At 41.5% G+C, this 21454-nt stretch overlaps 4 protein-coding genes across 4 annotated transcripts; all 4 read left to right on the top strand.

The window, feature by feature from the left end:
* Positions 1-39: 39 nt before the first annotated feature.
* MONOS_15598 (uncharacterized protein) lies at positions 40-486 on the top strand (the record flags this gene model as incomplete). Its single annotated transcript, XM_067868483.1, has 2 exons — positions 40-52; positions 290-486. The coding sequence occupies 2 exons, from the start codon at positions 40-42 to the stop codon at positions 484-486; spliced, it is 210 nt and encodes a 69-aa protein (XP_067733184.1).
* Positions 487-2018: 1532 nt separating this feature from the next.
* MONOS_15597 (uncharacterized protein) lies at positions 2019-8000 on the top strand (the record flags this gene model as incomplete). Its single annotated transcript, XM_067868482.1, has 1 exon — positions 2019-8000. The coding sequence occupies one exon, from the start codon at positions 2019-2021 to the stop codon at positions 7998-8000; it is 5982 nt and encodes a 1993-aa protein (XP_067733183.1).
* Positions 8001-12847: 4847 nt separating this feature from the next.
* Positions 12848-15274, top strand: MONOS_16435 (uncharacterized protein; the record flags this gene model as incomplete). The annotated part of the gene is made up of 1 exon (XM_067869343.1): positions 12848-15274. One exon carries the CDS (start codon positions 12848-12850, stop codon positions 15272-15274), a length of 2427 nt encoding a protein of 808 aa, XP_067733182.1.
* Positions 15275-19713: 4439 nt separating this feature from the next.
* MONOS_15950 (uncharacterized protein) lies at positions 19714-20187 on the top strand (the record flags this gene model as incomplete). The annotated part of the gene is made up of 3 exons (XM_067868855.1): positions 19714-19834; positions 19961-19974; positions 20062-20187. The coding sequence occupies 3 exons, from the start codon at positions 19714-19716 to the stop codon at positions 20185-20187; spliced, it is 261 nt and encodes an 86-aa protein (XP_067733181.1).
* Positions 20188-21454: the final 1267 nt, after the last annotated feature.

Below are 21454 nucleotides of genomic sequence, written 5' to 3'. Positions count from 1 at the left end.
AAAAATAATTTTGCGTGTTTCAGCTGTGAAAACGAAAACATGATGATGGCGAGTCCGAAGAAAACAATCTGAAAGAAGAAGAAGAAGAAGAAGAAGAAGAAGAAGAAGAAGAAGAAGAAGAAGAAGAAGAAGAAGAAGAAGAAGAAGAAGAAGAAGAAGAAGAAGAAGAAGAAGAAGAAGAAGAAGAAGAAGAAGAAGAAAGAGAAAGAGAAGGAGATGAAGATGAATGAAGATGAGAAGGAGCCGATGGGAACGTGCCCATCAAATGCTGATTCCATTGGAGAATAAGAGGAAGAGGAAGAAGAAGAAGGAAAAGAAGAAGAAGGAAAAGAAGAGGAAGAAGAGGAAGAAGAGGAAGAAGAGGAAGAAGAGGAAGAAGAGGAAGAAGAGGAAGAAGAGGAAGAAGAGGAAGAAGAGGAAGAAGAGGAAGAAGAGGAAGAAGAGGAAGAAGAGGAAGAGGGAGAAGAAGAAGAAGATGATGATTGAGAATGAGTTAGAGAGAAAGAGAAGAAGAAGAAGAAGAAGAAGTTGATGTTTCTGTTGTTGATTCAAAAAGAGGAATTTGGAAGAAGAAGAAGGCGAAAGAGATGGTAATGATGATGATAAAGATGAAGATGATGTTTGCAGAAGAAACATTTTTGGAAGGTCAGAAGATGCATCGAATGAAAGGCAAATGAAAATGACCAACACAGAATCTGAAAGCAATGAAATCACCATCATCACACATTTTGGCTGCTCAATGAAAAAGTCCACTGCTTCCTTTGAGGAATTTGATGCGTGACTCAGAAACAAACATTTGCTGTTCCATTCTCCAAAGCTGAAGTCATAAACATCACAAACACAACTGAAAGGCTCCAATGACTGTGCTGTGCAAGTTCCTTATCTGCCTTCATTTCACCATTCACAAATGCCCAAATGCTCAGTTCTCTTCCTCCTCTTCTCATTTTCCTCTTCCTATTCTTCCTCGATTCAAATAACTTTGCAAACAGATTCGCCAATCATCCCCTTTGCTTGTCTTTCTTCCGCAAAATGCTTCAATCTCAGACTTTTCTGTGAATAATGAGATTAACATTTTCTTTTCACCTCCATTCCATTTTTGATCAATGTCAAAAAATATGGCCAGTTCCAATAAACGCCCAATGCTTTCATTCCTTATCTTCATAAATGGCACTCGCTGTCTGTCCGTAAGATTCAGCTAGAATAATCGCATATTTCTCATTTTATTTATTCTTGTTGATTTCATTCCTCTGAACTGATTGGAATCACAAAAATAAAAAAACACTCAAAAAATGCAAAAATAAAAATGCAAGCAAACATCATACTTTCTGTCTCTTCCTTTTTTCCAGCAGATGCTTTTTCGGGGCAGCTGGCTTTCAAATGCTTTCTTCAAAACAGAAAAAGGACGTCCAGCTGATTTGCTTCGCCTGTCCATTGCCTTTTAAAATAATAATAATACATTTCCCTATAATGGAGGATGCCACACAAATTATCGAAGCAATAAATTTCATTTGGCACGTTCAATTCAACTTTCCATCAGCCGAGGAAATGTCAACAATTGACCACATAGAAATTAGAAAGCAAATGAAATTGCCATTCATCTGCGCTTTTGAACATTTATCATTCGGTATAAAAATCGAAAATGAAAAGATATCAAATCAAACAATTAAAATAAAGAGGAAGAAAATGAACAAGATTTCAAAAATTGAAAGCAAAATAAAATTATTAGAATAATGATTATTTAATAATATATAAAAAGAAAAGTCACACCTCACTCAATCAAATGAAAATACAAAGAATTTAATAATCACAAAAATATATGAGGTTACAAATATGGTTAAAAAAATGAAAATGTTTCATTTATCACATATATCGCTTATATGCATAATACACAAATGAAAGATTATATCGTTTGAATAAAGATCAGAAATTGATAGCAATGAAGGGAATAGGATCCATCAAGATCAACAAGAAAATCAATTCTTTGTTATCTTGTTATTAACAAGGTAATGATTAAAATAATGCATATGGCAATGATTATGAGTGTTTTCGGAATAAGTGTGTGCTTGGATGGAGAGTGGAAGGAGAGTGTGGTATGTGGATGTGTTTGTGCATGTAATTCGTCCGTTGAGTTGAGAGGGATGATATTGACGAGGCATGAGCGTGGGAGTGTGGTTTATGGTATGAGAGGGAGTGTGGTTGTGGTGAGTGGATGTGATGTTGAAGTTAAGAGAGAGACATCCCCATTTTATTTGTGTGGGAGCTGCGGATTGTTCACCAACATTTCCCTCATATCGTCTTCAACTTCGTCTTCAATTCCAACTTTAACCTCGACTGAACAGATATTTCCTCCACTTTTCTCTTCAAAAGCAGCGGAAGGAGAGATTTCAGAGAAATGCCATGTTTCTGTTTGTTCTTCTCATTTCTCATCTTTTTGTGTATCTTCAGCCCCATTCATCTCATCGCACTTTGTTTCTCTTTCCCAATTGGAATTCTTCAACATCTCCACAAATCCACAGAAAACAAGACAACTGGGTGAAGGGCTGAGCGAAAGAGTGTTTCTGATGAGTGGGTGCTCATTTTCATCGGTGTGGGATGTGTATGATGGAGGGATTGTCCCCTCGCTGAACAGCCCTTCATCTTCGTTATCTGCCTCGAACACCTCGTTTGTCAGGTGCTATCGCTCTCAGAATGTTGCAGTCAATGGGAGCGAAGGAAATCCATCGAAGCCAGCGAGACAGAATCAGACAGACAATGGAGCAAATTCATTCACTTGGTGTGTGTGGAATGGATCAAATACAACTGGAACGTCATCTTCTACGACTGATAGAGTTTCGAGTGGAGGGGCGATTAATATGTATAATCTGGGATCGGGAACGCTTTCAGTGAAGTTTTGTTCGTTCAATGATTGTTATGCGCATTATGATGGTGGTGGAATTTTGTGCTATTCGATCAATTCCATCAAAATCGAAAACAACTCGTTCAATGCTTGTACTGCCCAAAATGACGGCGGAGGAGGAATGTATGCTTATTCGATTTCGTCATGTGTCAGGGTCGGTGGTTGCGAATTTCAGAAATGTTCTGCAAAATATGATGGAGGAGGACTTTATCTCGATTATTTTAATATTTCTGGATCTTCCTGCATTGGAACAGAAAGCGGCAATGGAGAGAGTGCTTGTGTGTTTGAGTGCTCATTCACTTCGTGCTCCATTACAAATTCGAATGGCGGAGGGATGTGCTGTTACAATGTTCCAGCAGCATTCAAAATGAGGAGCATCCAGTTCATTTCGTGCTCAGCAGTGTCATATGGCGGAGGATTGGATTTCAGGCCATATCAATCAACAGCTCCAAGCAACAACATTTATTGCTATTTCTTCTTCTTCCACGATTGCAGTTGCAATGCCTCCACTCCATATGGACACGATGTAATGTATTACGATTATTACAATCTCTTCTCATCGAATAACCCATTCTGTGAATCGTATACAACGAATAGCAATGATACGAGAGTGTGCCGTTATTATTTATCAGGCAGTTGGACGCATCAACATACGGAAAAGAAGGATTGGCTGAAGGAAGGGATGAAGGATCGATATGTTGGGGTGAGTGGGGATGACGCAAACAATCTGTGTGGGATGAGTGAGGCAGCACCTTGCAAGACAGTGGGGCATGCAGTGGAGTCGAGCATGGCGCAGCTGAGCTCGACAATCACTTTGCTGAGTGGAAGGCATGTGAGCGAAGAGAAGACAATCAGTGTTGGGGAAAAGAAGATAATAATAACAGGGAGAGGAAAGACAGTGAGTGTGATTGGGATGAGTGCGCTTTCTACCTCTTCAACAACGCTGTTTAGCGTATCTTCTGGCCAACTGGAGGTGGGGCATGTGGGGATCGACCACAACGCGACAAGGAGCTCATCACCAAGCGTGTTTGTGGTGTCTGTGGGGAGCGGGACACTTTCACTGGAGGATGTGGTGATTGACTCTTCGACATCAGGAGGGAGTGGAATCTCGTCATCTGTTTTTGAAGTGATGCTGAGGCAGCTGAAGATGATTGAAGTTGAGATCAAAAATATAAAAATGAGTCAACCACTATTTTTTGAACCATCATCAGCAGGATCGTCATCAGGAAAGAGTTTGCTGGGTAATGTAACAATTCGGAATGTGAATCGGACAACAGGGGATGGAGTGGTGATAGCAAAAAGCGTGAAGGGAGGAGAGACATTTGTGGTGTGGAATACAACAATAGAAGGGTGTGAGTGCGTGAATGGGAATGGAGGAGGGATTAAGATTGAGTTGGCTTCTTCAACAAGCAAAGCACGAATTGGAACATCAACATCGCACAGCGGAGGAACAACGAAATTCAACAAAACGAAGTGCAGTGGATATGGAGGAGGGGTGATGCTGTGGCTGGCAGATAGCTCATTCGATTTTACAATATCATCAGTGAGTTTTATTGGTTGCAGTGCAACATTGGGAGGGAAAGATGTGTTTGTGAATGGGAGCAGGCTGGTGAGTGGGACAATAACAACCACAAAGCTGAATGTTGGACACAATGGATCTATTTATGATGAGTTGATGGGATATGATCGGAATGAGGGAGGGATGGGAATATTCCCATTGAATGTGTTTTTGGAAGCATTTTCAGGAGCAGCACATGTGGGGAAAGCGGTGAATGGGTATGGAGGATATGACTGGTGGTTTTGTGGGTTTGGGTATTTTCCATGCAAAACGATCGCGTTTGCTTCACAGAACAGATTCAGTTCGTCAAAGAAGAACATTGTGTTGGATTCAGGGTTTGAGCTTGGAGAAGTTGTGTCGATGGCAGGGTCATATGAATGGGAGGTGTATTGTGGGATTAACAAGACGAATGTGAATGTGAGAGTGCCTGGTGGAATGACATCTTCATATTTGATAAATGTTCAGAGTGCAAGTTCCATAAAGAACATTGCATTCCAAATTCCATTTTTGTTATCGAGTGCAACATCGCTCATCGTTTTGACAAGCTCATCACTCACACTCACAGACTGCTCAGTTGCTCATATATCAGAGAGCACATCGAGTGTAGCCTTTGGATACAGCATTGTGAATGTGCAAGGTGGGAGTCTGAAAATGGAACGATTTGTGATTGGTGGAGCACTTGTGTTTGGAGCTCATTCAGCGATTGAATTTTGTGAAGGAATGACGAGTGTGATATGTTCAGGATGCAATATCAGTGGAGTCAAAAGGAATGAGGGAGATGGAGGATGGATGAAAGGAACAGTTGGAGGGAGTGGAACGTTGACAGTTGAAGGATGCAATGTGAATGGGTGCAGTTGTGGTGGTGGAAAAGGAGGAGGAATATATGTTGGATTGAAGGGAAATGGGAAAGTGGTTGTGAGTGGAACGGGTGTGATTGATGGGAATAAGGCAGAGAATAATGGAGGGAGAGGAGAGAGAGGAGGAGGGATGTTTGTGTTGATGGAGAGTGGAGGATGCGGATTGACAATTGGGCAGGATGTGAAGTTTTCGAAAGTGAATGAGAATGTGGCAACATATGGGAAGGATGTGTTTGTTGATTGTGGGAGTGGAGCGTTTTTGGAGTCAAAAGTGAATACCAGTTCATTTGCATTTTTCACTCCACTGACAATTCCATCAGATGTGCTTCAGTTGAGTGGGAGCGAAAATGGGGATGAAAATGGAGTGATTCCACTGTTTGTGTATTTGTGCACAATGGGTACAAAAGTGCTTGTTGATGGGAGTGGAGGAAATGGGAAGGATCACAGTCATTGTGGATTTGATGGATTCAGGTGTTTGACAGTTGATTATTGTGCGAACTCAAGAATGAGCAGCACTTTGAATGAAATAGAAGTTGTCTCATCTTCTTCAATTGCCAAGGAAATATCAGGACCGTCATTTGGTGTGATAATTTCAGGCAGAATAGCGTTATCCGATGGAGAGAGGATGGGAGTGAATGTGAGTGATGGAGGATCAGCCACACAAGACTGGCTTGTTGGATGTTCGAGTTCACTGACAATGAGCCGACTTTCATTTGTTGTGAAAGGTCAGTTGAGTTCAAGGAGAAGTGCATTCATTCATTCAACATCAACACTCAATGTGACGAACTGTTCAGTCTCATTTGAAAGTGGGGCATTGACCGATGGAAAAATAGGATACAACATCATTGAGATGGCAGGAGGGAATCTGATTGTTGATGGATTTGTGATGGAAAGTGGAGCGACACTGACAATGAATGGGAAATCGCCAATAATGATGACAAATGGAGTGAAATTGAAGATTTTGAATAGCAGAGTGTGTGGAGTGGAAGTGAATGTGGCAGGTGGAAGTGGAGGTGGGGGATGCTTGAATGTTGGGATGGGCGTTAATGGGAATGCGAAAATTGAAGAAAGCAATATATCCTCGACATGCATAGGTGGAAGTGGAATGAAAGGGGGAGGGATGATGATATCAGTTGGAAGCGGAGGAACATTGAGGGTGAAAGGAGTGAAATTATCAGGATGTGAAGTGCCATCAGAGGATGTTGAGAATGGAGGGAGAGGAATGGGAGGAGGGATGTTTGCTGAACTTGCAAATCAAATGGGAACATTTTCATTGGAGAGCATGGAATATGAGGGATGTGATGGGTGGAAAGGAAAGAATATGTTTGTGTCAGGATGGGATCTGAGAGAGATTGTGAATGAGGAGCATCTGAAATGGGAGATGAATTCAGAGGAGTTGGAGTCGTTGGATGAGTTATGTGGATGGGAGAGGAAGACAACAGGAGAGGAGGGATATGTGATTCCGCTTGTTGTGTATTTGTGGAGGAACTGGAGTGGGGATGGGTTTGTTTCGAAAGAGAAAGGAGGAGACTTCAGCGGGTGTGGGTTTTCTGAAGCACCGTGTTCATCGATTGACCACTTAATTTCTCTGAGATATTCGACACTTGGAAAAGGCGAATCCCAGATCAGCATTGGCGATTCAGGATCGCTGAGCCATTCAATATCATTCTTGTCTTCGTTGCCAACTTTGCCAGATTCAGAAGCACCAGCAGTTGTGATAAAAGGGACAAAGAAAGGGACAGGAGTGACGATCAGTGATGAAGATGAGAATGATTTGGATGATGGTGCAATGATATCATCGAATGTGAGTCTATCATTTGTCAATTTATCATTCACCAAACCTGGATCGACCACCAATCATGCAGTATTCATTGAATCGTCAGGAACAAATACAGTCTTGTCGGTCACAGACTGCTCATTTGGGTCATCGAGTGGGACGGTTGAAAGTTTTGCATATTGTGTGATAAAAGTGAACGGAGGGAGCGCAGCAATTCAGAGCTGCACGTTGAATAAGATCAACGAATTGAAAGGATTCATTGCTTTCAGCCAAAGTGCGAGCCAGGTGACAAACCAGAATGTGAACATTTCATCAGCCACTTTGACAGCAAACAGCCTGATTTCGATGATAGAAGAGGAAAACCAGATGAATGAAAATGAAAACACTCATTTGAATGGCAACAAGCCTGTGTTGAAAGTTGTGTACTGTTCGCTTGAAAACATCATGAACGAAGGAAGTAGAGCAAGTGCGATTGAATTGGGATCGTTTGATTATGCGATGGAATGCACGATAGAAGACTGCACAATGTCCAAGTGCAGGAGCGATTTGAGCACTGAAGGAGGAGGAATGAAAGTGATGCTGAAGGGTGAAGAATCAGTTTTGAAGGTTGATGGGAGCACGTTTTCGATGTGCAAATGCTCGACGGTATCGGGGCGTGGTGGAGGGCTGTTTATCGATGGAGCCGATCCAAATGTTAACATTAATGATGAAAGTCAGATACCACTCCTGAGGATCAAAATTGTGAATATCATGTTTTATATGAATGAGGCTTTTGTTGGGAAAGACATATTCATCAAATGCCATTCAATTGCTCGACAGGTCAACGAAACACTGTTCACTCTTGACTACAACCAGGAATCATTGGGCACAAACAACTCCATCTGTGGGAGCGATTTAGAAGGGAATACTTGAAAAAGAAAATGTGAATCTCACTTCCTTCTCTTCTATTTACGAGAGATCATCACTTAAGGGTCAGTCACCCAACTGATCTGAAATGCAAAATAGTAATAGATTACAACGGTGATGTGAAATAGCTAAAAAGGATAGAAACATTAAAAAACATAACAATGTTATGGCGCTCATTACATATCACGCCTGAAGAAGAAGGAAGATGGGTCATTAACAGAATCTGTTTATAATAAGGGTGGGAGTGTATCGAGGCGGGAAGAAGAGAAGGGAAGTGAGATTCACATTTTCTTTTTCAATCAAAGCGCAAGCACTTTGATTTAAAAGAAAACATTCTCTCACTTCCTTCTCTTCTATTTACGAGAGAGTTCCATAATTGGGAGAATACTCTGCTGTTGTTATTATTTGATTGACCTCTTATTTGTCATCCCTCAGCAATTGTTCGAGTTGCTCACGTTTGGCTTGCGCTCTGGTTTTAATTGTTATCTCAATTGTTTTCTTCTGGACAACTTCTCCAACTAGTCTTTTCTCACGAAAATTCCTTCTTTCATACTCTTTATGACTGTTCTCGTCTGGCTCCTCCACGTAGTCTGGCTTTGATGGTTCTTCTTCGTCGTTGTAGATCGTTTGGCTTTTGTTGTCATATTGCAGATTAGGTTTTTCCAACCTGATCCTGATTCCTTTTTCGCTCTCGATGTTGTCAGACTTTGAGTTCAGACTGTAGTCCTCCTCATCTTGCTCTTCGTCAGTTGACGAAGAGTCCTCAATATCTTCTGAACTTGAATTGTCATCAAAAGTAATTTTTGGTTTGCGAAGGGTTTGCAGACTTAAAGGTGATGACTGGGTCTGGGAGGAAGTTGCATTAATAGCCGCTTGATCTGCAATCACTTTCGCACAGGATGTGGCGATATCTTTTTGAAAATAGTAATTAATAATGGTATCGCTTCGTGGAGACAGCCTTGCGAACTTTGCCACTTGCGCTATTGGTAGTCCAGCCATTGTCAATGCAGATATTGAAGCATGCTTTATCGAGTAAGGACCAAAATAATTCGGTATACCTGTCTCGTGAAGGAGATTTGCAACAAGTTTTCTCAGCACTCTTGCGGAAAGTGGAATCTTTGTGCGATCGTTAATAAACAAGTGGTCAGGGTTGTCTTGAAGTTTGCTTATTCTGGACCACAATTCACACACTGCTGAGGCAGGACATATTGAAGGAGTATCTGTGAGAAACGGTATTATAATGTCTGTTCTTTCGGGTCCTGTTTTCAGCGAAGTATCCAATGCAATTGAATCTTCTCTCACTGCAGAATGTTTTCAGACTGATCCGCTCGAGCTCGGTGAACCGGCAGGCGGAGAATAGCATGCAAAGACAAATTGTTTTCTTCGTGAGAGTAGTGAAGGATAAGTTCGCGTTCTCGCCTAGCCCCGATATATAATCAAGAAGTATTTTGGGGTTCCATATATCAGGCTTATTTTTCTTCTTCCTCCTTTCCAATCTTTTAAATGATCGGAAGAGAAGCTTCATAAGCGGGTAATCTCCCAAACTTCTCTCGAATAATAATTGAGAAATGAGAGAGATGGCAGATCGTATTTTACAAAGGGATTGCTCCTTCAGCCCCTTGTTGAAAAGCTTAAGGAAAACATCGGCACATCTAACGACCCAATTGAACCAATCTCCAACAGAAAGACCATAGCCGCAGTTTGTCCACTGGTCTCCGAAATGAGCATAACTGAGTAAGTACCCATGCCACGTCGAAGGCGAAAGACTGGATTTGCACAGATCACATATATCCATTGGAAATCCTCTTGTTTGCAAAACTCCTTTGAACCAGTGTTCTCCATTGATCGCTAAGGATTCATCAGTACAACTCGAAGCTTCCCTGGTGGCAGGCAAGCATCCATCCTCTTCATCCATGGTCCCGGGGTAAGAAGTTCGCTCTGGCTCTTCCACATCCATTCTATATGGGTCGTTCTTTTCAACAACGGCTCCCATATTTGTCCCTTCCAATCGGGAAGAAGGAGAAGACCTCGAGCTCGTTCGAGAATCATTTTCCTGATTGTCGGAAGAATGAGAGGAATTGGAGGATGAGCAAGAACTGTCTCTCCTCGCCAAGGCTGCTGCAGACCGTCTTCGTTTATCGGGCTTCCTGGCCCGCACCATCTGCTCACTTTCTTGTTTTGTTTTGTGGCGAAAGCGTCCAACGTTATGTTCAATCTCATCTTCGTTACAAGCTCCTTGTAGGATTCTTGCTTTATCTGATAGTCGCCTCCCCTTTCTAGCCTGGAAAGAGAATCGGCCCTTTCGTTTCTTTGACCGGGGATGTGTTGCGCTTTCACTTGAATCTGCATCGTGTGCGTTTGTTTCCAAATCTTCAATAGGAGTCTTCTCAAATTCGCTCCTGCCCGCCACCTGTTCAGGTTGAACACCGATGTTGAGTTGTCCGATCTGATAAGTAGTTTGTGGATGCGATTGGATAACAGAATTGGGGAGAAGTGAGTTAGAGCTGACAAAATTGCGAACATCTCCCGATAGTTTGAACTTTGATTTCGTTGCCAATAGGGGGAGTCTGCGATGAAAATCCAAAATACTGTTTCCGATTCTTAAATAAGCTCCAACAGCTTTTCTGGAAGCATCCGTCGTAAGTGTTGCATCTGGAAGAAAGAGTGGGCATAGTTGTCTTGGCGTGTTGGTTTTCAACCTCGATATCCATTTGGTTAGATTGGGGAGAATGGACTGGTTGATCCTCATCTTCCCTCTCCATCCCACCATCGAAACCATTTTGTTTAAAGTGCGATAAAGATCTGAGAGAAACAGAGAAGCTTCTCGAACCACGAACCTTGTAGCGTTCAGCTTTCCAATGAACGCTGCAAGGTCTCTTACTCTCACTTCTTTCGCTCTGAGGGACCTCCTCCTCCATCTGGTACATTCCTTTATAAGTTCTTTCGTTCTCATCATTTCCAGAGCTACATTGAACTGGTGCGTGTTCCACTCGAAACCCAAATAGGTGAAAGTTTGTGAGGGAATCAAATGACTCTTTTCTGTGTTTACCAGAAGACCAAGGCTTTCGAAAAGAGAAACGACTTTCTGAGTTATCCATTTTAATTTCTTTTGGTCTTGGTGAAGAAGAATAATATCGTCGAGGTACGCGATTGCTCTTACGTTCCATTGCTCCCGGATGAATTGTATCACCTTCCTCATGATTTTTGTAAAGATTCTTGGAGAATCTTTGTATCCAAATGGCATTCCGTTGAAACAGTAGTAATTTTCGTTGAATTCGAACGCAAGAAACGGCTTGAAGTTGTCGTCCACTTTCACTAAATAGTAGGCCTGGCTTAGGTCTAAAGTTGTTGCATAATCTCCTCTTGTTATAATTCGTTCTAGTGACCTGTAATCCTCCAGTTTGAAATGGATTGACTTCGTTGCATTGTTCAACGCTCTGCAATCGATAATTTGTCTCCATCCCCCTTGTTTTTTCTTTATCACAAACACTGGATTTAAATGTTTCACCTTTCTTTTCTGTATTTTTTGTATTATGTTCGTTTCGAGCTGATTCTGGATCAGCTTTGCCATCGCTTTGGTTGCTTCCCCTGATTGATGGGGGCTGTATGTTTCCATTTTTGAGTTTAGTAATTTCTCCCTGGCTATCCTGTTTTTCCAAATTGGAATGACGCCTCTTTTTACCAACTTCTCTCCATCTATCATTCTCCACGCTTCTCGAAAATATTCCGTTCTTCCTCCAACAATTGAAGGTGACTGGCTTAGTTGGTTCCCGTTCCCCTGGATCGCGTTTGAGAAGGACTTCTGCGGTATGTATTTGAGGTTTTTCTCCCTGCCCACGACCGGGGACCCGAACGAAAAAACCGAGGGCGTTGGTAGCTTTCATGTTTTCCATATCTGCTTTTGCCAAAGGATTTGGAATTAAATGAGAACGAAGTCCATCTTTTCGCTGTTGATTGTGAGGTTTTCCTGACCTCTTCCAATAAATCACTTTGCCTTTTCGTTAGGAGCGGTGATGCTGAATCCTCTTTCATTCTCGCTGCTTCGGTAAATCCAAATCTCGCTTGGATGCGAGCGTTTCTGGCTTCTTTCAAGGCTTGTGCAAGCAGTAAACATGCTTGCGCTACGGCACTCTGAGCTTCATCATCTTTTGTTTTCGTATGGGCAAATAAAATAAGTTTCATTGCGGGGTAAAGAAACGTCTCACATCTTTCTCCTGCTTGATCTAAGGCGTCTTTGTACGGACTGGTAGTCCTTACAAAAGGTGGAGGCGCATTAGGGAGGAAAGGGGATAAGTCTTCTGTCTTCAACGAAGCAACCAAGTCATTTATCTCCTGTTCCGGTAATGGAAGATCATATAACGATAATTCCGGTGCTCTACCAAATATTTTAAGAAACGAATTTTCCAGTGTAATTTCTTCTTCTTTTTCTTCGCCAAGGGTGGTAGAAGGTGGGGAGAGTGAGGATGAAATAGAAGAAGGTTGGGAAGCGGAAAAGGGTCCGGGAAATGTCGGAAACCCGCTTGTTGGACCACCAGGCAGCGCAGCTGCGCTCGGTTCGGCCGCAAGTCCTGTTCCCAGAGGATTGTTAGGGATCATCATTTTTAGATCAGTGATCGTGACTGACCCTTAAGTGATGATCTCTCGTAAATAGAAGAGAAGGAAGTGAGAGAATGTTTTCTTTTAAATCAAAGTGCTTGCGCTTTGATGACATGGATGTTATTCCTCGGATCACATTCTTCAAAGGCCTTCAAGTGTTTTTGAATGGGTTGGGGGAGGATGGCAGACGATGCGGAGCTCAGAGCAATCCATGCAGCAGCATCAACGAAGCGATTGAACACATTGAGCAAGGAGTGATGAATGCGATTCTGATTGACGGAGAAGGGACTGTGACAAAGGAATGTGCGATTGGAGATCTGAATGTGAACTCATACAAAAAGTCTCAGGCGATTGTGAAGCTGAAATCGGATATAGCGAAATCAGCAGAGAAGGATTGCATCATGGAGTTTATAAATGAAAGCGCAGTTGAGAGGTGCTCATTCGAGTTTGAAGATACGTTTGAGGCTTCTCACAGCTACATCATGAAAGTGAAGAACGGGTCTATGGAGATCCAAAAATGCGAGTTCTACTCATCAGCAACAACGGTTGATATGAAGCTGAACAGTTCGGTTGTGGGCGTGGAAAGCGGAGAGCTGAGGATATCGGAAACAGCATTCAGTGATTTGCACTCAACAACAGCATTGCTTTCCTTCAATGAAAAATCGAATGTGACACTGCTTGAAACAAGCATTTTGAACATCAAATGTGAAGGAGATGTTGTGAGTGTTGGAGGGAAAGCGAAGGTGGTGATGAAAGTGATGGTCATTGAGAATGTGACTGTAGCATCAAAAAGCTGTGTTGTTGCGGTGGAAGATGCTGAGCAAGAAGCGAGCGCATTGAACTGCTCGTTTGGAAAATGTGCGAATTCGGTGGAGAAGGGAAGCATGATGCAGATAAGACGATCCAAGGAAGTGAAGGTTGAGGCATGTGCGTTTGATGGAGAGAAAGAGGAGAAAGAAGCAGAGACAGTGAACGAAGGAAACAAGGGAAAAGATGAATTATGCAAATGGAATGGGTCATTGGTTGACATTGAAAACAGCAATGTGGTGATGAGGGAAACAACAATCAGAGCCAGCAAGGCAGGAGGATTGTGGGTGAGCGGAGGGAATGTGAATATTGAGAAAGGAGAATTTTTGAATAACAACCCATCAATTGAAGGATATCCATTGTTGAGAAGAAATATCATCTGTTCAGATTCAGGAACATTGAATGTGATGAGTTTGAAAGGAGGAGATGGAGTTTTGCCAAATTCATCACTTTGGATGTTGAATGAAGGGTGCAAGTTTGAAGGGATTGCTTCAGAAAGGGATTCATCATTCTTCATTCCTGTGTTGGAAAGTGTGGAAGCAAAAGAAGAAGCAAACAGAATGAAGCTGACATTCAAAGGAATGCTTCTTGTTCCGTGCAATCTGTCGTTCTCAGTTGTGAAGAGCAAAGGTGAAGAGAAAAAGATTGAACAACATGATTTTGTTTCAAATGGATTCTTATCAGAAAGAAAAGTTGAAGGAAGTATTGCAAAAGATCTCATCAGCAGTTGTGGAAATGATGTTGAGGTGAGTGTGTTTATTTTGTTTGGGAATGCAGAATCTCCTTCATCGACACAGCCATTTATTCTGAAGAACAAAAGTGAGACTGAACCAAAAGGAGATGAAATTATTTCAAAAGGAGAGGAAAAAATGGAATGGAGTTTGTTTGCGTTTATTGGGTGTATTGTAATAGTTGCAATTCTGTTATTTGTGATTGTTGTGGTTGTTGTGCAACAGAGAAAGAAGCGGAACAGAGATGGATGGAGAGTTGAAGATGGAGATATTGAAGAATCAAAGAATATTGGGAGAGGGGAATGGAGAAAAGAAGATGTTGCAGAAAGAGTTGAGGAGGAAGAGGAGGAAGAAGAGATGCGAACATTATTGACAGGAGAAACGGGAAATGTGATGGGAGTGCAATCAGAGAAAGGCGAAGAGCTGGAGGTGTGTGAGAACAAAGAAATGGTTGAAAATTCATTTGATTGCGAGGGAGTGATCGAGGTGGTGCCAGTGAATTATGTTGAAATACAAACAGTTGCTTCGCTTCTTGGTGGTGGAGAGGAAGAAGGAACGGAGACTGGAGCAAGAAGAAAGGAAGATGAGAATGTGCGAAAAAGAGATGGAAAAATGAAAAAGGGGAAGAGAAGGAAGGGGAAGAAACGAAGGCAAGAGGAAGAGACTGATGAATTTGGGGATGAGAGGGAAGGATGTGAGATTGGATTGGAGGAGTTGGGTGGGGTTGCAGCTGCAGATGATGGAAGAACTGGAAAGCCGACAGAATATTATATTGGGATATGTTCAGCACCACACAGCCATTTTTCGATGATTGGAGAGGATTCAGAAGAGCAAGGGATGAAGAGGATGATGGAAGAAGAAAGAGAAGAGGAGGAAAGTGTGATGAAGGAAATTGGAGGAGCTCCAGAAAAAAGAAGGAGGGTTTCTAAAGAAGCTGAAGGAGAAGAAATGATGAAAGAGTGCGAAGGGTTTGAAGAGGAGGGGAAATTGACAGATGTTGATGGATGTTTGAATGGTGAGGAAAGTTCGAAAGGTGAAGAGAAGCAAAAGAGGAGGAAGAAAAAGAAAAAGAGAAATCAGAAAAGAAAAGATAAATCAGAAATTGTTTGGGATATTGTTGAAATGGGGTTGCTCGATGCGGGATAGTGCAGCATTGAATATGGCAGATAATATGGTTGTGGTTGCTTCAGAAAACGAAGGAGGATGTGAGGGAGGGGAGAATGAAACCCTGAAATCAGAAAGAACAATAATATGAAAGAACTTTCGACTGGCAAAAGCACTGATGGAATTGTATTACTCCTTGAAAATCTGTTCAATTGTGAAATGAAAGACCCTCCCAATCAAACTTTTTGCTGCATGTTCTGAAAGAGAAGAGTTGAAATAACTATGCCAATTTGATTCCTCATTTTAATCATTTTCATTTTCATTCTATATATTTTCACTATGTTTTATTGAACACAAGACAGTGGGTGCCAAGCTTTATCCAATGTTTTGAAAAAGCCATCTCTTTCATCACTATGTAGCATTTCATTTTTTTTTTCTTTTTTTTTTTAACTGTAATATATATGTAATGAAATTGCTTTTGAATGAAATACATTATATATGCATTCATTTTATAAGTATTATAAAACAAACTCACTATTTCATCTCATTGCATTTCACTTCATCAACTTTAATTTTTAATTCACCATTTATTATTTCTATCCATATTGTTTGCTTGTTTTATTTTTATTTTTATTTTTATTTTTATTATTATTTTTATTTTTATACTGTAGTTAATGATTGTTGTGATTAGAATATCGACACACAAAAAAGAATTGGGTGAACATGTTTTTATGAAGAAGTTGTTCGAGCAATGCATTCCTCAAAATTGAATCCAGAATTGTTTGTTTATGCTCTGTTTGATGGAGACCTTTCCAATTCTTTGATGTTGAACTTCTGTGGAAGTGGTCTGAGAGGAACTGATGGATGTTCTGGATGAATGTTTCTGTTGAATTATATTATTTTCTTCCGTTTTATTAAAGAATATCATTTCTGCCTTCTTCAATCACATGAAAGAGGCATCTTTGGAATCGAATCGGTCTTTCTTGTGTGAATGAAGATGGTTTCCTTGCATGGCTGTTGGGGAATCTGGCATCTGAGGCATCGGAACAGAAACATCAGTTTGGACAAGAAATGATCAGGTGTTTTATCATCACTCCGTTTTGCTTCTCCTTCTTTGTCATCTCCACCATAATGGATCGGAAAAGGAGAAAAGAAGTCTGGTGGATTGGCAAGGGGAGGAGCGTTGTTCTTCATGGTTGTGTGGAAGAGTGTGTTTTGATAGGACAGATGATGAGAGATGGCTTGTTTTGGGCAGACTCAACAAAGGAGCTCGAAATTGATGAGCAGAGAGGAAAGTGAGAAAAAACAACTCATCTTTTCTTAAAAGATTCTTCTGGTGTTGTGAATGATTGAAATGATTTGGAGTTGGGCTTGCTTATATTTTGTTTTTGATTTTTTGTTTAAGAAAATGGGGTTAATGTTTGTTGGTTCGGTCCAAAAAAAGAAACAGAAATGTGGAAGTTTCTTGCGGTTGTGATTGAATTTCTATCCATTTCCTGATGATTCTGGTGGATGAAATTGTTGTTGGCTTTTGAAGAGCTTGCGATATGATGATGAAGTTTTGTGGATTGAATGAAAAGAGAAGTGACGTACAAAGGAGCTGCTTTGTGGAGTGCATGATAGAATGTGGAGCATGTGGTGTGTTCAACGGCGGTGATGAATGTGCGAGGAAATTCACTCGTGGAGTGTGAATGGGCTTGAAATGTTCGTGGAGAGAAAAGAGATGGAAACAGAAAGAAAGAGATGAAGAAGAAGCAAGCGGAAGTGAAAAAGAACCAATCTCACAAGTTAGAAAATTATGATCGCAGTTTGAATGTGCATCTGAATGGATATGAAATTGGAGTTGTTTGCACGACTGGATGGTTGGACAAGAAAAAGGGGAAATCTGAATAGTCAATTTTGCAACTCAACAACCTTGCCAATTCTTGTTGTTAATATGCCAAATGAGCAGAAAAGAAATTGATTTCTAACTATATGGCCGCTGTCTGGTGCTCGTGATGAGCATGAGATAATTAGAGGGAGAAAACATCGACAATGCATTCGTTCATCATTCAGCACCTGGATTGCTGTATGACTTGTTAATCACTTGAATAAATTATATTTTGTTGAAAAGTGAAAGAAAAAGAATAACAATGCCAAATCTTGTTTTGGTCATGTCACAAAATTGTTGCACTTTTGATCATGTGCTTTATTCTTCTCATATTGGTGTCATCTTTCAATATTATTGTGAAGTTCAAAGCACATACAAATGGATTATTTTCATTTATCAAAATTCGCTTTTTCACTTGTGCATCATCTTCGCTTTCCATGTTTTCAAACGTTTTTTTCTTCTTCTTCGTATTCGCCAATACTCGATCTGGGAAATTGGATCAACATCCCTCAACATCCCAAAGAGACAAAACAAGATGATTCTCTTGTGTTTGAAAGGCATTTGTCTTCACCTGATATCTCTCTTTTTCTGCCATTCTATCATCATCTTCTTCTTCTGTTTCTATTTGTTATCTTCATCAACATTGTTGGGAAGAGCCCATCTGATCCCAAGAAAATATATCAATGAGAATGAGCAGGATTGTTTTTTATCATTCCTTTTTGTTAATGAAAGGAAATATCACAAAGCTCTTGGTTTTTGAATTGGAGTCATCAAGGCCAATCACGTGAGCACTTTGGCGATCATCAGGGTTGTGAGTCCATGGAAAGGTATGGAAAGAAGAGAGAATGCAAAAGGCGAGAAATGAGAAGAGGAATTATTAAGAATCTGTTTGTGAATGAAGCCTTGCATGAAGCAGAAGGAAAGACAGGATGGATTTTTTTTTGAGAGGGATTGTCAAAGAAGTTCTTTGAACTGAACAAGGATCGAATTGACAGTTGGTGTGCCTGAGTGGATTTTGAGCAGGATACACATTCTTTAGCCTTCTCATAAGTCTTAATGCAATTATGTTCCATTTGGAATGAGAGATGGTTTTGAATATATTTGAGGATATGGTGAGACACTTTTCCTGATAGAAATGGTGGAACCAGTTCTTGCAGTTTGTTTTATTCGACAAAAAGACATCTGGCAAAACGGGAAGGATGCATTTGTGGAGAATGGGAAAACAGGAGAGTTTTGAGGGGATGGAGGAATGAGATGTCTCGTCCAGAACGAGTTGGGAGAAGGGAGCAGAGGGAAATGAAGGTGAAAGAGCAAGGAGGAATGGCGGATGAAACTCAGTTTGTGAGGGGAGGAGAAAGAAGGGTCAGTTGATTTATTAATCATTTTTTTATATGAGTTGTTGTTTGTCTTGTGGTGTGGCTGCTCATCATTGATAACCTTGGGAAATGTGTGTGGAGAAGGTTGTGTTGCCTTTGGCATTCCCTTTTGATATTTGTGTTTTTTGGGGAATGTGTGTCTGTGAATGAGCAAAAAGAGGGAATGATGTTGTTGGGAGTGATAGAGATGTGTCTGCTTTGCAATGAGGAAGAGGAAGAGGAAGAGGAAGGTGATGGAAGGGGCAGTTGGCAGTCTGCTTGGAGGGGTCTTTTAAAGGGAGAATGAAAGAAGAAAAGCAGAGAGAGGCAGGGGATTGAGATGGAATGGAAAGGAAAGGAAGGAGGAAGAAGGAAGAAGAAATGTGAAGAGAAAGATGTTGTGGCTGGGCAAATGAAATGGGGTGAGGAGTGTTTGTGGGTGTGATGATTCCACGCTCAGCAAGGTTGTTGGCAATGTTGATGGTTGTGATGGATGCTGTGTGTTTTGGAGCAGAAAAGTTGGGGAAAGCAGACAGAAGAAATGGGAGAGGATGGTGAGTGGCAGGCAGTTGTTGGAGGGGGGTGAGGATGAAGCGGAGGAAAGGATGCTGGATGGGCATATGGCTGATGGAGCAGATGTGTTTGTTGAGAGGGGTTGAGGGGCAGTTGTGTTTTTGGAAGGGAGAGGAAAGAAGAGGGAGATGGAGAACATATGGAGGGTGTGGAGCTTGTTGGAACAAGAGAAGGAAGATGAAGGATAGGATTGCATTTGAATTGTGATAAGCATGAAGGGATTGGAAATATCCTTGAAAATTCACAAAAAAAAATATTGTAATTTTTCAGAGGGATTTCAAACACTTTATTCTCTGTTTTGTTCTCATTCACATCGTTGATTTCTTTTTCGCTCAGTTCCACTCAAAACATATTTTTATCTGTCTGTTTGTGTGGCATTCCCTTGTGTGAAAAAATATAAGGGAATCAACACACATGATTGTCTTTGGAAAGGAGCCAGCGCAAATGAATTCTTTAGAAATGGCTGAGAAATTGGATTTGGAGGAGTCTGGACACACAGAAACCAGGGGGAATGGCATTTTTCTTTTTTATAAATAATAATAAAAATATATTTACAATTACAAAAAAAAAATATTTTTTCTCAAATAGAATAAGGAATTGGTTTATGCAATCAGATCAAATGAAAACAGAAAAAGCGGAAAGCGTGTTGAGAGAAGTTTTGCAACTTGGAGTGGACACGGCGCATGGCACCCTCTGAGGGGTGCAACTCGATCCTTGAGGTGGTACTGGTGATGAGCCTCTGGGCTGACTGGGAAATGGGGCAGCGATTTATCGGCCAGATGGCTGTGCCTGTGCATGGAGCATGTTTGCGATGCCTCTTTCTATGTGCTGTGCTGGAAATGTGTTGTGAGTTGGCGGTATGAGTGGGCTTGTGGGGCAGCTTGGTGTCGGTGGGTGGCGTTGTTTCTTTTCAGAATGTTATCTTTTCAGCCAGGGTGGTGGAGGTGTGCCATTTTGTTTGCCTCTCGAGGGAGCTGTTGATGTGTTGCACCTTTTTTGTGTCTTTTTTTCCGTATTTTATTTCTCAGCAGGGCGCAGCTGGGGATGTTTTGCAACAGAAGAATTTTTCGATGATCGGGGTTCCTGTGTGGGCCAAAACGGCGGGGGATGCGATAGGAGCAATGAAAACTGCGATTGGGAGGGGTGCAGTGTGGTGACGAGGGATGCAGCAAAATTTTGTTTTTTCATCTCAACGGCAGTTCTGGCGGCTGTGGCAGCGCCAGCGCAAATACGGATGATTTTATTGGATGCTCTCCTTCAGATCTGGGATTTGCCGTTATTTCAGCCAGCAAAAATATTTCGACTCCAACTGCCCACTCGACACACTGAACAGCGTCGTTGAAATCGAAGAAAGAGAATTCGTCCCAATCACACTCACTGTCTTCCCTCTCCCAACAACAGAAATCTTCTTTTCCCCAACACTGATCGTCGCCCCTTCGCTCACATGCCTCCCACCCAGCAACGTGATTGTGGAGCTCAGCTGCGCCATGCTCGACCCCACTGCATGCCCCACTGTCTTGCAAGGTGCTGCCTCACTCATCCCACACAGATTGTTTGCGTCATCTCCACTCACTCCAACATAAATCGTTTTGTCCTTCAGCCAATCCTTCTTTTCTGTATGCTGATACACCCAATTGTTTCCGTTATAATATTGGTAGTACACTCTCGTATCATTGCTATTCGTTGTGTACGATTCGTAGAATGGGTTAGCCGATGAAAAAAGATTGTTTCCATCATAAAAATGCACATCATGGCCATATGGAGTGGAATTACTGCAACTGCAATCATGGAAGAAGAAGAAATAGCAATAAATGTTGTTGCTTGGAGCTATTTGTTGGTTTGGATCAAATCTCATTCCTCCGCCATATGATAATGCGCTGCACGAAATAAACTGGAGGCTCCTCATTTTGAATGCAGCTGGAACATTGAAACAGCACATCCCTCCGCCACTAGTGCTTGAAAGTGAGCACGAAGTGAATAAACATTCAAACACACAAGCACTCTCCCCTTTGTCGTTTTCTGTTCCAATACAGGAAGATCCAGAAACATTAAAAGTTTGAAGATAAAGGCCTCCTCCATAACCACTTGCTTTGCATTTCTGAAATTCGCACCCACTGATCCTGACGCATGACGAAATCGAATAAATGTCAATTCCTCCGCCTTCGTAGTTCTGAGCTGTGCAAGCGTTGAACGAAGTATTCTCGACCGTAATGGAACATATTTCATATGCTGTTATTGCTCCTCCGCCATAATACGCGTAGCAGTCGTTGAACGAGCAATGTTTTACAGAAAGTGTTCCCGATGAAAGACCGTATATATTGATTGCCCCTCCATTTGAAGCTCTGTCTTCATATTCATCATTTTCTCCAGTAGTTTTTGAGCCATTCCACACACACCAAGTGAACGAATTCGCCCCATCATCTG

This window comes from Monocercomonoides exilis (assembly GCF_001643675.1).
Source record: "Monocercomonoides exilis strain PA203 chromosome Unknown scaffold8-1962414, whole genome shotgun sequence".
Lineage (NCBI taxonomy): Eukaryota > Preaxostyla > Oxymonadida > Polymastigidae > Monocercomonoides > Monocercomonoides exilis.
This window is presented reverse-complemented; position numbering and strand designations above follow the sequence as displayed.